Genomic DNA, 20320 nt, shown 5'->3' with positions numbered 1-20320 from the left:
TGGACAATACTGGAATTTCAAATTCAGTGATTTTGCCCTGTAATTCACGAGTACTGCAGGTTAGGGCTCTTCAGCTTGGAAAAGAGACAGATGAGAGGAGATAAGATTGAGATCTACAAAATCCTGAGTTGTGTTGAACGAGTAGAAGTTAATCGATTTTTTTACTCATTCCAAAAGTACAAAGACTAGGGAACACTCAAGGAAGTTACGTGGAAATACTTCTAAAACAAATAGGAGGAAATATTTTTTCACTCAACAAATAGTTAAGCTCTGGAACTCTTTGCCGGAGGATGCAGTAGCAGCAGTTAGTGTATCTAGGTTTTAAAAAAAGGTTTGGACAAATTCCTGGAGGAAAAGTCAATAGTCTGCTATTGAGACAGATATGGGGAAGCAACTGCTTGCCCCGGGATTGGTAGCATGAAATGTTGCTGCTAATTGGGTTTCTGCCAGGTACTTGTGACCTGGCTTGGCCACTGTTTGGAAAACAGGATACTGGGCTAGATGGACCATTGGTCTGACCCAGTATGGCTACTCTTATGTTCTTGTTTAGAGCAATGCAACTTACAAAGAAAACGGTTCAGGCTATACTTCACAAATTTAAATAAGTATACTATGACAGAATTCCAAATTAGACATTATATTTCTACAGTATAAAGAAATGAGGGTTTTTAATACATTTAATACAAAATGTAGAAATCAGTGTTGATTCCTTGTAGCATTCCTCTGCCTTATGCTTTATAGATTTTTCATTAGCATTCCAACTGTAGAGTAAACAGTGCACTGCCAGAAAGATTACACCTGCAGTGCGTTAGTGAAGGGTTTTTAAGCTGATAACATAGCTGAGAGAGAAGGGCTTAAAACTCTTGGAGAAATGAATGGATCACTATTTTCAAATCATCCACACAGCTAGTGAAGGCAAAAGTGGAAGTTTAAAATTGCATGTCTTTAAGCTTTCATTTGCATTGATAAGATGGTGGGGGTTACAGACATTTAACTGGTTAATAACTTGTAGATTCCAAGAAAGAAGCAAATAGTTGTCTGATATTTGATTAGTAATAACTGCTTATCTTATGCATCAGAATATCACAAGCAATGTGCATGTCTCTTCTGAAGAAGATAAAAACACAGACAATCCTGGCTCATACTGGAATATGTGCAAATGTCTTAAAATGGAGCTGCTAAACTCTATCAAAACTGATAGCTGACAATTAAGTGTTCGTGTCTGTAAACAGATATGGCATCTCTCATTTTCATCACTTGATACCAGAAAACTCATTGAAAACCCAGGGATTAACAATTAAATAAACAGCTATTCTATTTATTCTTACATGTGCATACCACTTTCTTCCCTCACAAGGGGATGAACAGGTTTACATTATATAAGACAAAATATTTCAATATAAGATAGTATAACTACTCATTCTATACTCTTACTAGGAAAGAGATGAGGTGCATTACTAAACTACAGAATAATGCTCTCCCCTACCCCCATTTCATTACAATAAAAAAAGCATAATAGCATATATATAACACTTTATATTAAATCCAGTAATATGGATAGATATAACATAAGAAAACATAAGAAAATAATTAGGAACATCCCAGTAAATCTACTAAAGCATATTAATCCCATCTTCCTCCTCTAACAACTACCAAAAAATTCCATACCCCACCAAAATCTAGACTGAAAGCCCACCTCTTTAACATTGCTTTTGACTCGTAACCACTTGTAACCACTCGCCTCCACCTACCCTCCTCTCCTCCTTCCTGTACACATTAATTGATTTGATTTGCTTACTTTATTTTTGTCTATTAGATTGTAAGCTCTTTGAGCAGGGACTGTCTTTCTTCTATGTTTGTGCAGCGCTGCGTACGCCTTGTTGCACTATAAAAAATGCTAAATAGTAGTAGTAGCAGTAGTAGTAAAATCCATGAGACAATCCTAACAAAATGCCCAAAGGGGTGATCCCCTTAGATTCACCCCTTCCAAAGCAACCCACTTCTGCCACAGATGATATTGGTAAGGAGAAGATGGAGTTAACATCAGGTCTCCAGAGCTCAGAGGAAGCTGGAGCCAAAAGAAAATATCAGCTGCAGGCCAGTCCTCTTTTGGCTGTAGCACAAGCAGTGTGAAGGAACAGTGTCTTCTTATTCTCATCACCATGGGTGTAACCTAAAAGGTTCCCCACATATGGTTTATGGTTTAATAAACTTGATACACTGCACTTCATGATAAATGTAACAAAGCAGTTGACATAAAAACAACCTCAAAATAAAGATAGAAAGGAACGCCAAGTTTAGATAGGATAACTTTAAAATGAAAATAGAAAGGAACGTCAAGTTTCGATAGGATAACTTTAAAATGAAGATAGGAACACAAAGTTTAGATAGGATAGCTAAGAATAAAAGAGAAGACTGTAGAACATGTTGGTGTGTCCTTCACTCATCAGACTAACAGACTGTCTGCTTACTTTCTCAAACAAGTAGATTTTGAGAGCTGAGCCAAACTTGATGAAGGATTGTTCTATATGTAAGGTCAGGGGAAGAGAGGTCTAAAAGAAGGGAGCAATACAAAGGAAAGCTTCATGGGTTAATTCTAGGTAGGACTGCTGTGGACAAGGTATATGAAGGCAGCCACTGAGGGCCAGATGCACTAAACAATCGTTAGAGCCCTTCCCTTACCGATTCCCTTAGCGAATCGGTAAGGAAAGGGCATGCATTAAGGAAAGGGAATGCAAATGAGCAGCTCATTGTAGCTCACTTGCATTCTCTATTCCATCGTTAAACAGTCAGCCAATCGGCCAGTCAAGTATGCTCAGAGCAGCCAAGCATTATGATGTCTGCTCTGTGCATGCCAAATACGCCTCCCTATGCCGCCCGAAGACGCCACGCTGATCACCCCCTCCGATGCGGCTCGATCCAGAGGACAGTGCAGTTGAGGACGCCCATCAAAAAAAACGTCTATTTTGGCCGTCATTCCCCCCTTGCAATAATAAAAACGTCTTTTTTGGCAGTGCTTCACTCAGCTGAAAGACCAGGAAGTCTCTGAGCCAATCACAGCGTGTTTAGCTCAGCTAAATGTGTTGTGATTGGCTCAGGGACTTCCAGGTCTCAGCATGCACCTGGCCCTGAGTAAAAAGCGAAGAGCTCTGTGGGGTACATGACGGTTATGAGTGACCGTAAGTAAGAATTAGGATTTATAGCATATATGTGATTGTATTGGAAGCCAGTGAATGAGTTTAAGTAAGGGAGTACTGAGTCATATCTTTTGGCAGAACAGAGGATTCTGATTGCCATATTTTGGACCATTTGTAATCGTTTAATCAAATAAAGGGGCAGGACAGAATAAATTATGTTACAATAATCTATTCGAGAAGCAGCTAATGCTTAGAGAAGGGCCTTTTGTGAGGTCTCATCCAGAAAATCACAAATGCAGTGAAATTATCTCAGACCCAAAAACATTTCCTAACAATAAATATCCTGGAACAAAATGCCCATTATGAAATTATCACACTGTTTTAGATCAGTAATATACTTGAATTAAGAACAGAAATGGATCATATTTAGAGGCCAATTTAAAAGCAGGCAAATATTTCACTTAATTACATCCTCATATCTGAATATTATATCTTGTCCTGATATCATTATGTTATGTTTATCTTTCAATTCACTTCCAATCCAATATGATCTACTTATGCACTCTTATTTGTAACAATTGTAAAACTATTATTCCGTTAATATGTTTGCTATGATATTCAATGTACCCATCTGTATCCATATTCTGAAATTCTTATCTTATAATGTGTATATGTTGTTGTAACATTTTGTAAGCCACATTGAGCCTGCAAATAGGTGGGAAAATGTGGGATACAAGTGCAGCAAATAAATAAATAATATACTTTCTCATAGAAAAAAAAAACTTAAAATTTTGGGTATGTGTACATTTTTATGTATGTATTTTTGTTCACCGCCCTGGATAAGGGTTGGTTATAAGTAATAAATTCAAACCAATCCAATCCAACTTTTGAATGTTAAGGCCCTTTGGGAAATTTTTGGCTGGTTTTTAATTTCATGCATCAGCTTGGAAGGACCAAAATTATATCCTAATTTAAAATGAATATGCTGCTTCCATGCAAGATCATGCAAAGCAGCTCATAAATTCTGAATTCAGTACAAACATCTTTGCAGATCTGTTTTCACATAAAAGATATCTATAATTTCATTAGGTGTGATTACCTTTTTTTTTTTTTATTTACTACTCCCCATAGCAAAATTTCACTTGAAAGTTTGCTACCCAGCTCACTTGCACCTGTTAGTACACTGACCTCAAAAAGGCAGTCTCCAATTACTCATCAATACTTTCTCTACATTACAATGGCCGTTCACTGACTACAAAACATATCTACCCTTATAAATCTCTAATTCTGCCTGTTAACAAAGAACTCATTTGGCCTGGTTCAGTGGCTCAGTGACCCTGCAATGCAGATGGAATAGGATTTGATTTCTAGTTCAATTTTTCCCCCCACCCCACATTGGCCAGCACTACGGATGCTGCAGAGACACATTTATGGCCTCTGGGAGAATTAGTAGAGGGCAGGTGTAGGACCCATGTCCTGTGGAAATGAAGTAGACTAAAGTAGGTCAAGAGAGGATTAGAAAATTGGGAAAGAATCCCTGGGAAGTTGTGAATGAAGGTGTTATATGTCACATCCCTGTCCACTGTGCCACTCTCCAATATCACAAATATCAGTTGGTTCATCAAACATAACCCTTTTCCTTTTGGTTTTGTAATGCAGTGTTTCCCAACCTTTTCAAGTCCAAGGCACACCTACATTTTCGAAAATGATGTGCGACACATCAGCTTCAGTGGGGCAGGCTGCGCAGATAGAAGAGAGGAGCTAGTAGGGAGGCAGCTTAGGAGAGGGAAGAGGAGAAGGTGTTGTGCTGGTATGGACCTGATCATCAGACCTGATCAGTCTGAGGATACGTCTGTTTGCCCTGACACACTGGAGAGAGCATAAATGTATTCTTTGTAAGTAACTTGAAAGTCAAGATTTAAGCACGGATATGAACACATCAGAGGAGTCAAACTCTGGTCCTCAAAAACTGGAAATAGGTCTGGGCTTCAGGAGATCACCAATGCACATTACTACTACTACTACTATTTAGCATTTCTATAGCGCTACAAAGCGTACGCAGCGCTGCACAAACATAGAAGAAAGACAGTCCCTGCTCAAACAGCTTACAATCTAGTAGACATTCCAGCGGTTTACAAACATGAAGTGATTCACAGATCTTGCTGTAAACTAGATCTGTCTGTGACTCTCAAGGATAAGTTTGTTGGTTCTGCTCAGGGCTGGTTTAATCACTGACCAGTTGAGGGTCTGGCACAGGGTGATGGTGATTAAAGGTGCCAAAATACCAGGCCTCTGACCTCACCTGGTCTACAGATTAAGACAGTCCAGTATCTCCCCTTCTCTCTTACCTCCCCCCCACCCACCCGCAGCTCTGCTCTCTCAGCCCCTGAGTCTTCCCTCTGCTGTATCCTGCCTCCTCTAAGAGGGAAGACCCAGGGGCTGGCCAGGCAGCCTGTCATGATACTGTTGCTGTGCTGGGTGATAGATTTATTTATTTTTTTATTTGTTACATTTGTACCCCACATTTTCCCACCTATTTGCAGGCTCAATGTGGCTTACATAATACCATAGAGGCTGTTGCCAATTTGGTTGGTAACAGATACAAAGTTATGTTGTAGTCAGATGAGGTAGTACAGGCATCAAGGGGTCGAAAGAAGTGAAGATTATAAATTGTCCAGTATGATCATTAGTTCTGCTGTGTTGCTGGGTGCTGGGAATTTTATGTTGGATCAGTGAAGAAATGAGTTTTGAGAGATTTCCTGAAGTTTAAGTGGTCATGGATTGCTCTTACAGCAATTGGGTGCCTGTTCCCTAGATGTGCGCTTATATAGGAGAAGCTGAATGAGTAATATGTTTTGTATTTTAGTCCTTTACAGTTTGGATAGTGCAGGTTTAGGTATGATCTTGATGATCTGGTTCTGTTTCTGGTTGGTAGATCTATTAGGTCTATCATGTATCCTGGTACTACGCCGTAGATGATTTTGTGTACTACTGTGCAGATTTTGAAGATGGTTCATTCTTTGATTGGGAGCCAGTGCAATTTTTCTCATAGGGGTTTGGCACTTTCGAATCGTGTTTTGCCATATATCAGTCTGGCTGCTGTATTTTGGGCGGTCTGGAGTTTTTTTTTGAGTTGTGCTTTACATCCTGTGTAGATTGCATTGCAGTAATCTGCATGGCTTAGGACCATTGATTTGATTAGGTTTCGGAAAGTTTCCCTTGGAAAGAAAGGTTTTATTCGTTTGAGTTTCCACATTGCGTAGAACATTTTCTTTATTACGGTATTTACTTGGTTCTCGAGTGTAAGGTTGCGATCGAGTGTGACGCCAAGTATTTTTAAGCTGTCTGAGGTAGGGAGTGTGTGTCCTGAGGTGCTTATGGTTGCGGGTTTGTATTTGTTGTGTTGTGATGACAGGATGAGGCAGTGTGTTTTTTCAGTGTTCAGTTTCAGTTGGAATGAATTTGCCCAGGAGTTCATGACGTTAAGGCCGTCATTAATTTCATTGGTTATTTCTTTTAAGTCCTGTCTGAAAGGAATGTATATTGTAACGTCATCTGCATAAATGAATGGGTTGAGACCTCGACTGGACAAGAACTTTGCCAGTGGGATCATCATCGTGTTGAAGAGTATTGGTGATAATGGTGATCCTTGGGGTACTCCGCAGGTTGCTTTCCACGGTGGTGATATATTTGAGTTTGATTTTACTGTAAACTTTACAGGCCACAGGGGAGTAACAGTGGTGAGGGAGCTATGCTAGACCCATGGGGAGGGGGACAGGAGAAAGAGAGACTGGACTTTCTAAACTTGGCATTCCTTTCTATATTTTTTTAAAGTTATCCTATCTAAACTTGATGTTCCTTTCTATATTCATTTTAAAATTGGATATTAGGGGGTGAGGGGCGCCACCAAAGCAAGTTAGCTCAGGGCACCACTATGCCTTAAGCCAGCCCTGGTTCTGCTTTAAACTAATTAAAATATCCTTGCAATTATACCTCTGTGATACTCTTTTAAAGTTATTTCTCAGGCCCCAATGCTCAAAACTCCAGCGCTGTTCCAAACAGCACCGTAAAAATACTGTTGGAACAGCACAGAACAACACCCTAATGCTCAACGCTAATGAAATGCAAATATAGATGCGCTCATAGCGTTGAGCATTAGGGAGGAGGAGGCTTGTGCTTTGGCGTGGGAGGATTTTGCTTGGCACATTAACAGAAGAGTTTTGCGTTAAGCTCGGCTCCTGTGGGCATGCACCTGGTAAAACCTGAACGTGAAGCATACATTGGCATCTGTTTTCTGCGGCGGAAATATAAACATTTTGTTGTTTTGTTGTTTTTCTTTTGTAGCTTGGATGCTTATATTTAGATGCAGGAAACAGACGTCAATGTGTGTTTTCACTTTGGGTATTAAAATTTTTTTTTAACATGGACGCTTTAAATTTAAGTGCAGGAAACAGATGCCAATGTGTTCTTTCACTTAGGTCTGCTGTTTCTCACAACCAGGGGCCATTTTACTAAGTCATGTAGGTGCCTACATGCACCAATTCGGAGCTACCGCCCGGCTACCACGTGGCCCATGCGGTAATTTCATTTATTATGTGCGCCAGAAAATAATTTTTATTTTCTGGTGTGCAGTGTTAATCGGGGTAACTCCGACTTGACGCGCATAGGCGATAACCTCATGGTTAACACAAGAGACTTTACCACTAAGTCAATGGCTGGCAGTAAGGTCTCAGGCTCAAAATGGACATGCGGCACTTGTTATTTTGCCACACGTTCATTTTCGGCAAAAATTTACAAAAGGCATTTTTTGCATGCACGCTAAAAAATGGATTTGCACGCACCCAAAATCCACGCCTACACTACCTCAGGTCTTTTTTCAGCGCACCTTAGTAAAAGGACCCCCCCAATGATTAAGGACTTGCATGGGCTTCCTTCTGCTTCCAAAAACATTCAAAGTCTGCATATTTTGCAGAAAGATTCATGAGAGAATCATGAGAAATCCTCTCTTCCAATACCCTAATGCCTGCTCTGACCTGGCATTATTTTTTTGCAGCAGTAAGACAGTTTTGTTTTCTGAGCATTGGGGAGGAATACAAAATGACCTCATTAACACGAGTTTGACTGCATTAGCAAGCTACTTGCATTGTTCGTCTGCATGTTCATTTCTTCCCACACTCCTGGCCTCTGAACATTCGGCGTAGGTAAATGTGTGCACTAGTATGGCGCTAATGGCCTCTAGTTTCTACTGGCAAGTCCAAAATTGATAAGTATCCCAAATTTTGCATTTCACATTGCCCTGGCACTCCAGTACCTTTGTGAGTAGCCACACATCAGTCAGATGCCATGCTGATGATGCTGTACCATCCTGCTGATCTTTCTTCTGAGGTAGTCTGCCTCCCGTTCTGCTCTTTTTCTCCATGCTAACTGAAGGATACAGAACCAGTTGAGGATCAACCTAAAGATAAGAAAAGGAGTGTTCTTAGTCTTAAAGCTGTTTGAACCTTTTTGCAGGATAGATGTTTTTCATGAGTTCAAAATGAACAATCATATTAACTAGAGAGGAGAGCCTGTAACACAGAAATATTACTTTTTGACATACCCAAGTCTTGGAAATCCTTCATAAGCAACCTGTAGAATTATCTTATGATGTTCGGAGGGCTATCAGACTTCTAATTAAATAAAAATTGCAGTATCACCTATCCAAAGTACCGCCTTTATAGGATACATCATCCAAACAATAGCGTGCCATACTGGAACAGACTGAACGTCCATCAAGCCCAGCATCCTGTTTCCAACAGTGGCCAATCTAAGTCACAAGTACCTGACAAGATCTCAAAACAATACAATACATTTTAGGTTTCTTACCCGAGAAATAAGCAGTGGATTCTCCCCAAGTCCACCTTAATAATAGCTAATGGACTTTTCTTTCAGGATGTTATCCAAACCTTTTTTAAAACCTGCTAACTTAACCACATTTACCACATTCTCTGGCAACGAATTCCACAGTTTAATTACATATTGAGTGAATAAATATATTTCTCCAATTTATTTTAAATTTACTACTTTGTAGCTTCATTGCGTGCCCCCTAGTCCTAGTATTTTTGGAAAGAGTAAACAAGCGATTCACGTCTACCCATTACACTCCACTCACTAACTTGAGGAACATTTACCATTACCCTGAAGATCTAGTCTTGTTTGTTTGCAGTGAAATAGTATACTGTCTGATATTGCTATTCACAACTTATATGCATCAAGAGTTAAGAATAGTTTTAATGATTTTCAGTGAGGCTCTGTTCTCTTTAGATAGTAGACTAGAGGTCTTCTGTAGTCTAACATGTGAAGACTATAACCTCCTTTAAGCACTTTTAGTTTGAAAAAAAATGTTGGTAGAAAAATAGATTGATAATATGCATTCATTTTAATTTACTTTTGATTTCTGCATGCATAAATCTATTTTACTCAAGTATATAAGAATAGCCATACTGGGTCAGACCAATGATCTATCTATCTAGCCCAATATCGTGTTCCCAACAGTGGCCATACCAGGTCACAAGTACCTAGCAGAAACCCAAATAGTAGCAACATTCTATGCTAGCAATCCCAGGATTTTATAGACCTTGATCATATCTTCCCTTAGCCGTCTCTTTTCCAAGCTGAAGAGCCCGAACTTCCTTAGCCTTTCCTCATATGAGAGGAATTCCATCACTTTATCATTTTGGTCGCTCTTCTTTGAACCTTTTCTAATTCCACTATATCTTTTTTGACATACAGCGATCAGAACTGAACGCAATACTTTTTAATTTTCTCAGGAGTTTCTCATGAGGAACGTTGTCAAAAGCTTTCTGAAAATCGAGATATGATATGAACTAACTCACCTTTATCCACATGTTTATTCATATCTTCAAAAAAAATGAAGCAAATTGGTGAGACAAGAGCTCCATTGGCTGAAACCATGCTGACTCTGTCCCAATAAACAATGTACGTGTTCTGTAATTTTATTCTTTTTAATAGCTTCCACTATTTTACCGGCACTGATGTCAGGCTTAGCAGTCTGTAATTTCCCAGATCACCCCTGGAGCCCTTTTTAAAAATTGGAAATTGGCCACCCTCCAATCTTCAGGTACTACGGACGACTTTAACAACAGGTTACAGATTACTAACAGCAGATCAGCAATTTCATGTTTGAGTTCTTTCAGTACCCTTGGATGCATGCCATCCAGTCCAGGTGATTTACTACTCTTTAATTTGTTGATTTGGCTCAGTACGTCTTCCAGGTTCACTGAGATTTCTTTCAGTTCCTCCGCATCATCACCCTTGAAAACCATTTCTGTTACAGGTAGATCTCTTGCATCTTCTTCCGTAAAGACCGAAGTAAAGAATTCAATCAGATTCTTAGCTATGGCCTTGTCCTCCCCGAGTACCCCTTTTGGTCCTTCATGATCTACCAGTCCCATGGATTCCCTCGCAGGCTTTCTGCTTCTTATGTACCTGAAAAAGTTGGTACTGTGAGCTTTTGCCTCTGAGGCAAGTTTCTCCTCCTATTCTCTTTTAGCCTTCTTTATCAGTGCTTTGCATCTAGCTTGACAGTGCTTATGTTGCTTCTTATTTTCTTCATTTGGGTCTTTTTTCCATTCTTTGAAAGACATTCTTTTAGCGCTAATAGCCTCTTTCAGTTCACCTTTTAACATAGTAACATAGTAGATGGTGGCAGATAAAGACCTTTGTGGTCCATCTAGTCTGTCCAACAATATAAACTCATTACATATGGTATAAAGTGATATATCATATGTATACCTGTTCTTGATTTACCCTTGCCATTTTTAGGCCATAGATCTTAGTAGTCTGCCCGGCACTGGCCTTGTTCTAAAATTTCTGAATTTGTTGTCAAAGCATCCGAAAAGCTCCACTCCGGCCCATCCAAATGTACTCAGCCTCTATCAAGGCACATAGAATAGAAGTCTGCCCAGCACCGGTTTTCCTACCTAATCTCCCCTAAGCTTCTTTGGAGCCGATCCTTCTAAATAGAATTCCTTTGTGTTTGTCACACTCATTTTTTAATTCCTTTACTGTTTTCATCTCCACCACCTCCCGCAGGAGGGCATTCCAGGTATCTACTACCCTCGCAGTGAAAAAATACTTCCTGACATTTTTATTTATTTTTATTTATTTATTGCATTTGTATCCCACATTTATCCCATTATTCCTGAGCCTGCCCCCTTTCAATTTCAATTCATGCCCTCTAGTTCTACCACCTTCCTGTCTCTGGAAAAGGTTTGTTTGCAAAGGTTTGAAAAGGTTTCCCTGCCCCTTTGCAGGGAAGTCCTGCAAGGACGTCCTCAGGAAAACTTGGGTGCCCCTTTCGATTATGCCCCTCCACGACTTTTAAGAAAAACTATTCAATGTGAATGTAAATCATAATGAAGCTCTCTTTTTTCTACAATGTTGAGGGTCTCTTCATTGATCTTAGATTATGCTCCATCCCTTACATCTCTAAAACAAATTCAGATAGCATGCGTGATTTAGGGTTAATGCTTATAAGACTGTGGCAGGTGACATCTGAGACCTCAACATCCACTGATACAGTCTTACTGAAAACCAAGTACAGTCTAACTGTTATAGGTGGTGACAGAGTCATTTGTCTTTAGCATTTCATATGCCGAGACCATGCAGAGCACGACAAATTAGGAAACTTCATGCTGTTGATATGTTTAACAGCAGTCCTTAACCTCTCTCCTTAAGGTGATTTCAGTAGTACACAGTCTACTACTTAAATTTCTCACACTTTATTAAGCTATAGCTTTATGAAAGTTTTTACTGATATAGATGCTCTTCTGCATTATATCTTTTTACTGATCTAGATGTTGTTCTGCATTATATATTTTTTCCAAGTGTTCTAATATAAGTACACAAAAAGCACTTAAGAAACAATTTAGCCCACATCCCGAGAGAAGGAAGAGGAAATCAGGAAATGACATCAAGAATAAACAAATATAGAAGGTCTTTTACTAAGGTGCACTAGCATTTTTAGCTCACGCTTGCTAAACACTGAGACACCCATTATATTCCTATGGGAATCTCAGCATTTAGCGCCAGCCAATTTTTATATTTTTTTCTTCATTCCTTTATAGTTACACAGCTCTTTTTATTTATGATTACGATTGGCAATTTCTTTTTTTAAACCTAGATATGCTCACTGCCGTTACCATATCTTCTGGCAGTGAGTTCTAGAGTTACCGGAGGACGTGGTAATGGTGGTTAGCGTATCTGGGTTCAACAAAGGTTTGGACAAGTTTCTGGAAGAAAGGTCCGTAGTCTGTTATTGAGATGGACATGGGGGAAGCCACTGTTTGCCCTGGGATTGGTAAAATGAAAAGTTGCTACTAATTGGTTTCTGCCAGATACTTGTGACCTGGATTGGCCACTGTTGGAAACAGGATACTGGGCTAGATGGACCATTGATCTGACCCAGTGTGGCTATTCTTATGTTCTTTACTATTCTTTCAGTGAAAAAATATTTCCTATCTGTTTTAAAAGTATTTCTATGTAATTTCAATGAGTGTCCCCTGGTCTTTATACTTTTTGAAACAGTGAAAAAAATAAATTCACTTTTACCCATTCTACACCACTCAGGATTTTATAGACCTCAATTATATCCCCCCCTCAGTTGTCTCTGTTCCAAGCTGAATAGCCCAAACCTCTTTAGCCTTTCCTCATATGAGAGGAGTTCCATCCCTTTTATCATTTTGGTCGCTCTTCTTTGAACCTTTTCTAATTCTGCATATCTTTTTTTTGAGATATGGTGATCAGAATAAAACTCAATACTCAAGGTGAGGTCGCACCATGGAATGATGCAGAGGCATTATAATATTCTTGGTCTTATTTTGCATCCCTTCCTAATAATTCCTAGCATCCTGTTTACTTTTTTGACCATCGCCGCACACTGGGCAGAAGATTTCAATGTATTGTCTACAATGACACCTAGGGGGGCATTGCAGTGGATTTCATATAAAAGGTCCCAGGTACACATCTCACCGTTATCCCATTATATGGCATGGTGAGCCCTCCAAAACCCACCAAAAACCTACTGTACCCAACTATATACCACTACTATAGCCCTTATGGCTGCAGGTGTCACCTATATGTGAGTGCAGTGGTTTTTGGCAGGCTTTGGAGGGCTCACACTTTGCACCACAAGTGTAAACAGTTAAAGTGGGATATGGGCCTATGTCCCCTTCTCTCCAGGGACCTGTGTGCTGTTCTAATAGGACTGGGCATAACATCTGAAGCTGTCATAGGGATTGGTATGTACTGTTTCTTTCATGGAAGGGATGTCAGTAACCACTGGGGGGGTAAGAGGGGTCATGCCTTATTCCCTCCAGTGGTCATCTGGTCATTTAGGGCACCTTCCTGTGACTTAGTTGTGAGTGAAACAGGTCTAGACCAAAACATCTAATGTTTAGACCTGGACGTTTTTGCTTTGTTCCATTATGGCAGAAAAATGTCCAAGTTCTGGGAACACTCAAATACCACCCCAACATGCCCCCTTGTGAATTGGATGCACTGCAGGTGAACTACATAGAAAAACATCTTAGAAATGGGTTTCAAAAATTGCAATTTGGACGTTTTGACAAAAACAGTCCATCTGCTGTTTTAAGTCACTTTTTGGATGTTTTTCTATTTCAAAACGAGCCCCTAAATGTTCTAAGATTGTTTTATTAATATACTATTTACAAACCGTGCATTTTTCAATATTATTTCTTGGTCTAAGCATGGTAAAAGCAAGTATAACTTCAAGTCTCAACATTCAGCCACTACGGTTACTTCATTAATTTAAGCACTTCCATGGCACTTAAATTAATATATATAGCAGCGTTGAATAAACAAGTGTAATGGGACCATAACGGCACTATCTGTTTAGTTTAAATTATTGTAGCTCATTCGTACCAACTTGACTACCCCATGGCCTTTCAGTATCTGTAGGTTATGTTTCACTTATCACCTCTTCCCTTGCCTCTGCTCATAAGGGAGAGACTGTTGCATTGTTTAAAATTCTGCAACTTTCCAACCCAGTTTCTATAACAATCACAGAACATGATGGCAGATTAAAAAAAGAAAACCATTACACCCATCTAGCTTTTCCATACAATACCTCTTCTACAGCACATTTCTGAAGTAATAGACAAGATACTAACCTTGGATTGCAAAAAATGGCTCCCTGCATCTACCTCTTCCTGCTCAGGATGCATTTGCAGATTCATGCACATGTAGTTGACTGGAAATTCTGTACAAACTTGCCAGCTGAACGGGAAAAAAAAGTTTTGGAAGTTTTTAATCAAAATGGAAGAGATGTGACCTCAGAAAGGTGCCAAACAGAAATGTATTTCTCCACAAGTTCCCTTAATTTCTAAATAGTACTAATGCCATTTTTGTCCAGTCATCTTTTACATTGTGAAATTTGTTTATAAAAACTGTGGATATATTAGAAGCTAGCATTAATGAGTGAAGATTATTCTGTTTTTATCAGATTCCCCAGGAGTATTTAACATTTACCCTTCCATTGCATGTGTAAATGTTTAGAATACTCGCATATAATATGCAACCTAACTGCTAATCCGAAGAGGGCATCCACAGGAGAGGAACATGGTTGCAATATCAGGGGTGGGGGGAGGGGACGGACTCCCACTTGAACGCATAACTTATAGAATACTAGACATTGTGCACATCCCTGCTGCATTCAGGTGTAAGTGCAAGCACCTAATTGTTAGGTATGTCAATAGTCTAAGCTATATGTGTAACGTGAATCTGGCACACATATTTCCATCCACTCTATGTGTGGCATTAAGGGCTCTTTCCCAAACACATACGTGCATATATACCCAATTACACTGATACTCTACAGTGGATCCTAGGCACCTGGATTCCAAACAATATGCTTGGAGAGGAGACGGCTGAGGGGAGACATGATAGAGGTATATAAAATAATGAGTGGAGTGGAACAGGTGGATGTGAAGCGTCTGTTCATGCTTTCCAAAAATAGTAGGACTAGGGGGCATGCAATGAAACTATAGTGTAGTAAATTTAAAACAAATCGGAGAAAATGTTTCTTCACCCAACGCATAATTAAACTCTGGAATTCGTTGCCGGAGAACGTGGTAAAGGTAGTTAGCTTAGCAGAGTTTAAAAAGGGGTTAGACGGTTTCCTAAAGAACAAGTCCATAAACCACTACTAAATGGACTTGGGAAAAATCCACAATTCCAGGAATAACATGTATAGAATGTTTGTACGTTTGGGAAGCTCGCCAGGTGCCCTTGGCCTGGATTAGCCGCTGTCGTGGACAGGATGCTGGGCTCGATGGACCCTTGGTCTTTTCCCAGTGTGGCATTACTTATGTACTTATGCTCCCAATGGAGGCCTTGGGGCACCTACAATGGAGGCATGTAACATAGTAACATAGTAGATGACGGCAGAAAAAGACCTGCACGGTCCATCCAGTCTGCCCAATAAGATAACTCATATGTGCTACTTTTTGTGTATACCCTACTTTGATTTGTACCTGTGCTCTTCAGGGCACATATCGTATAAGTCTGCCCAGCACTATCCCTGCCTCCCACCACCGGCTCTGGCACAGACCATATGTGGGTATACAATTGCCCCCTTAGAAGGTTATTTCCCAGGATAAAGCATTTTACCTGTGTAAATCAGTTATCTGAAAACTGTTCTTCCTTAGTGCAGCTAAAAATTTGTTTATGGCTGTACCTGAATTCAAGAAAGTTTGGGACCATCGCAGATATTCTCTAAGTGAGAGAAAGGGATAATAGAGATCAGTAAATGGCATAGATGAGCAGACTGGAAAGACCATATAGTCTTTATCTGCCATCATTTTTTTTTTATTATTATTTATTTATTTATTCATGCTTGTATCCCACAATTATCCAAAAACGAGTTTGGTTCAATGTGGCTTACATTTAACAGTTGTTAGAGCTTACATTGATTCAATTACATTTACAAGGTTGTACGATGCTGTGGTTGGCAAGATAACTATTAGTGCGCATGGAATAGTCACTGGGTTTCTTGAGAAGATATGTCTTAGTTCATTTTCTATTTCTATGTTTCTATGGCTCCACAAAGTTCATAATTTTGGCTACGTTAAAAAGGGAGAGTCCTGTATAGATCATTTCAACTCTGCACACGTGGAGGACAATTCTGTCAAGGGGCATCTAGAGAGAGCCTTTCTAGAATATTAGTATAACCAGGTACATATATGTGAATATGTTTTGGCAAGAGTTTTCCTTCCAGTGATAGAGCTGGTGGACATGCTTGTGTCTAGAGTCCAGAGATGCATGTATAACTTATGTGCATAAGTGTGAAATCTGCTCAGACTCAGCCCATGTGAACGCATACTTGCAAACTACATTTCAATTTGAATTCAATCACATTGATTAGGAAGAATTGTGTTTTTTCTATTCATTTGTGTCAGTTTGCAGATCCTCATGAAGAGTATATTCAGGGTTACATTTAAAGTCACTAACATGCACTGTTGTGTCAGCACACACTTTGCTAATATTCATTCTGTTATGCTTTACACAGTAGTGCACGTTAGTTACTCTAGCTCTAAAACTGTTGAAGTGTGATACAATATTGTAAATTCTAGGAGCTTTACTACCTTCTATTCCCATCACTGCCTTGTTCTGCTACCTCTTTGCATTTATGTATTGTATTTGGCTGTAGGGTTTTCAGGAGAGGCATTAAGATACCAACTTGTTAAATGGCAGCAGGCCAACTTCAGGATCAAGAAGAGTTTTAGAAACAACTCTGATGCCATCCTTTTCTGCGGCAGCAACACAGTCCAAGGTCAAACTCAGGACAGGATTTACAGGGGACCTAGAAAAGAAATGGAAGCTTTGTCAGAGCTGATCAAAGAGCTAAGTAAACCCTTCGGAAATGAGGTTAAATTAGGACAAAGCACATAGCGCTGACATTCAATGAATTAAAGAAGAAAGCTACAGATTGTACAGTGGAAAGAAAATTAGTAATCTGGCATCGGACTCCCTGGCTTCAGTTCAGGTGCTCGCTTGTCTAAACTACTCATTCTCTCCCCAGTCAGCTTAACTTGATGATAGTAACCTGCATTTATAAACTACGCAGGACCTGAATTCACTCTGCAGTGCTCCTTCTTTTCTTGGCTTGAAACTGAATTATTTTGGTTACGAGGAAAAACATATCATTTGAGTCGAGCTCATTCTGTACTGACCTGATGAAGGAAGCTGAGCTCTCCAAATCTACGTATTTGGTCCAGTAACACATTATCACCTGGACCTTATTCTTGACTTTTTTATTTTTACATGTCTGCTGGACTTTATTGAATTCTACAACAGCAGTAATTTTATGTATATGGTATGGAGTCTGATTTAACATTAATATAAAAATAAATAACCTGTAACAAATGTGACTAGAAAAAAGGACAGAGAGGTACAAAAATCAAATAATTAAAAGTATATAACCAATTAATGTTCTTGGATTAAGGCACAAAATGCAGCTGGTCTGAAAATATCTGAAGTTCTCATGAATGCTTCATATTTATATTCAAAATGGAATGATAGTTTTAAATATAATAAGAGTACAATAAATAGGACTTTTTAGTAGATAAAAAGGCTCTAAAAAGAGTGTTATAAAACCAGAAGCCTCAAATTAACTATTCGCAGTCAGTGATGACTAATAACACACATTTATTAAGCGTCGTCCTATTAATAATTGAAGAAAGAAAACCCAAGTCACAAATTTTCTGTGCTGCTCTTTTAACTACCATTTTGAAATTTAAAATGAACTCATTAAAGATACCACATATCTATGTAGAATTATGGAAATAAAAGAATTGTAATCTGGGGAGAGGGATTTGTTATTAAGTTACCAGCAGCAGGAGAGACTGGGGATCACTCGTACTCTGTACTCAGTAGACCCCAGGGATTTCTAAAGGTAGGCCGGGGAGGGGGGCTCTTCGAGGCAGTATGTGATGGGGGGCTTCAGAGTGGTTATATGATATGCGAGGCCTTTGGTTGTGTGTGATATCGGAGGGGGGAGGCTTTGGAAGGGGGGTTGTTTCTACTGGGGGAGATTGAGGGTAATGGAGACAAACTTATGCCTAGGCCCTTTAAAATGACTATTCAAAACTTTTCACCAGGATAAAGTCCATAGGAATTACTAGAACAGTATTAAATTGCATCACCTTATTCTTGCAAGGAAGGACATTTATGATTTCGCAGTTTTCCTCTCATTCTACCAAGCAATCCCTTTCTTGCGGTGTTATATAGTGATCAGTGCTTCATCCTCTGAGTACAAGTCTATACTGGAGCAATTTTGTCCAAAGTTGAATGTAAGATGGCATGCCAAATTTATGCTTGTTGAGATAACAGTAAGGAGTTAAAGTCTTTGGGAAAAGGATCACAAGCTGACGTGAAGGACACTGTAGTCACTAGAGACAGTTTTCTAAACAACTCTATAGGGAGAGTTGTGTGCGTACGGACAGAGGTCAAACTGACCCATTAGCACTTGACTCTGGTCTATCACGGCATATATGATCTTCCAATACACTTGGAAGTAGCCTAGTGGTTAGTGCAGTGGTCTTTGATCCTGGGGAACTGGGTTTGATTCCCACAGCAGCTCCTTGTGATTCTTGGCAAGTCACTTAATCATCCATTATCCCCAGTTCAAATAAGTACCTGCATATACTATGTAAACCACTTTGAATGTAGTTGCAAAAACCACAGAAAGGTGGTATATTGTCTATTCCCTTTCCTTTATTCATGACTTGTGTATAACCTCTGTCCCATGGACAAATCATTCATGTATCTCTTTTTCCTACTATAATTTGACTCCTCACCATTGATAGGGATTTCAATCCCTGACGTCTCTAAAAGCTACTCAAATCTTTGTGCTCGGACATTACAGTTGATGGTCTAGCCATTTTTACTCAGAAAAACTGCATGCATGTATCTATACAGGACTATCTTCTTAAACATCTTCAGTCTGGGCAAAATATGGCAAAAAGATTCATTTGTCATGCAAAGCAGCAGGACCAAGATACTCCATTCTTGCTAAAGCCCCCACTGGCTATCCATAAAATTTAGAATCCAATATCAAATTTTCACTATGACTCATAAGGTCCTTCATACTTATTTGTGATTACTACACGTCTCATCTAGAGCACTTTGATCATTACATGATGGCTGCCTACACATAACCCAGTTCACTAAGCTAGATTAGATTTAACCCATTAATGCACAGTTTTCTGCACCACACTTTTGCTTTGGAACTCTATGATTCTGTTTTATATACACCTTTATCTTTTCCCAAATTCAAAGCACACTTGGGCACATAATTGGTTCAGCAGACTTGCCCAGTCCAATGTATGCCAAAGCAGGCAGTCTTGGGGCAGACTGGTTGAGCCTCACTGTCTAACTGTTTCTTTATTTTATTTCTTTCTCCCTATGATTTTATCTGTAAACCGTTCCGCTATGTTTTTCAGGAAAGGGGTATATTATACATAATAAACTAAAAACCGTAAGATGTGTCCTGGAAGCATCGAACTGAGGCTTAGCAGCCTGATGCTCCTGGCCAGGAAAAATAATGCCCTCTTTTAGGTGGTGTGATTTTTTTATTTAGATTTTGCTCACACCTTTTTCAGTAGTAGCTCAAGGTGAGTTACATTCAGGTACACTGGATATTTCTCTGTCCCAGGAGGGCTCACAATCTAAGTTTGTCCTGAGGCAATGGAGGGTTGTGACTTGCCCAAGATCACAAGCAGCAGAAGAAGGATTTGAACCAGCCACCTCTGGATTGCAAGACTGGTACTCTAACCACTAGGCTACTCCTCCACTCTGGGAATAACAAAGTTTATGTGATTTCCATAATAATGAGGTGTTTTGCATGCATTTGCATGCTTTGCATCTCAGGACTAGGTATCCCACAGTAACTTAAATGAACATGTGTTACTGTAATATCACACATGCTATTGCCATTTAAGGCCTATTGAGGCACAAATGACGTGTGTTATGGCCATAATGCACTTTAATAATGACCCCCTAAGAGGCCGTAATGCTAAATATTATCGGGCAGGTATTCAAAGGAAAATCTCAGGATACCCACTGCCATCCGTGAATATTCAGTGGTACTATGCAGATAGTGC

At 39.5% G+C, this 20320-nt stretch overlaps 1 protein-coding gene across 2 annotated transcripts in view; it reads right to left on the bottom strand.

Annotated features, from left to right (window-relative positions):
• DCDC1 (doublecortin domain containing 1) overlaps positions 1-20320 on the bottom strand; it is a 556169-nt gene that overhangs the window by 192629 nt on the left and 343220 nt on the right. For both annotated transcript variants that reach the window (XM_030200682.1, XM_030200683.1), the window contains 3 exons: positions 16897-17019; positions 14330-14435; positions 8449-8592 (listed from right to left, as the gene is read on the bottom strand). In XM_030200682.1, coding sequence (XP_030056542.1) covers positions 8449-8592; positions 14330-14435; positions 16897-17019 — 373 coding nt within the window. The remainder of the gene's footprint in view (positions 1-8448; positions 8593-14329; positions 14436-16896; positions 17020-20320) is intronic.

Source organism: Microcaecilia unicolor, chromosome 4 (genome assembly GCF_901765095.1).
Source record: "Microcaecilia unicolor chromosome 4, aMicUni1.1, whole genome shotgun sequence".
Taxonomy (NCBI): domain Eukaryota; kingdom Metazoa; phylum Chordata; class Amphibia; order Gymnophiona; family Siphonopidae; genus Microcaecilia; species Microcaecilia unicolor.
This window is presented reverse-complemented; position numbering and strand designations above follow the sequence as displayed.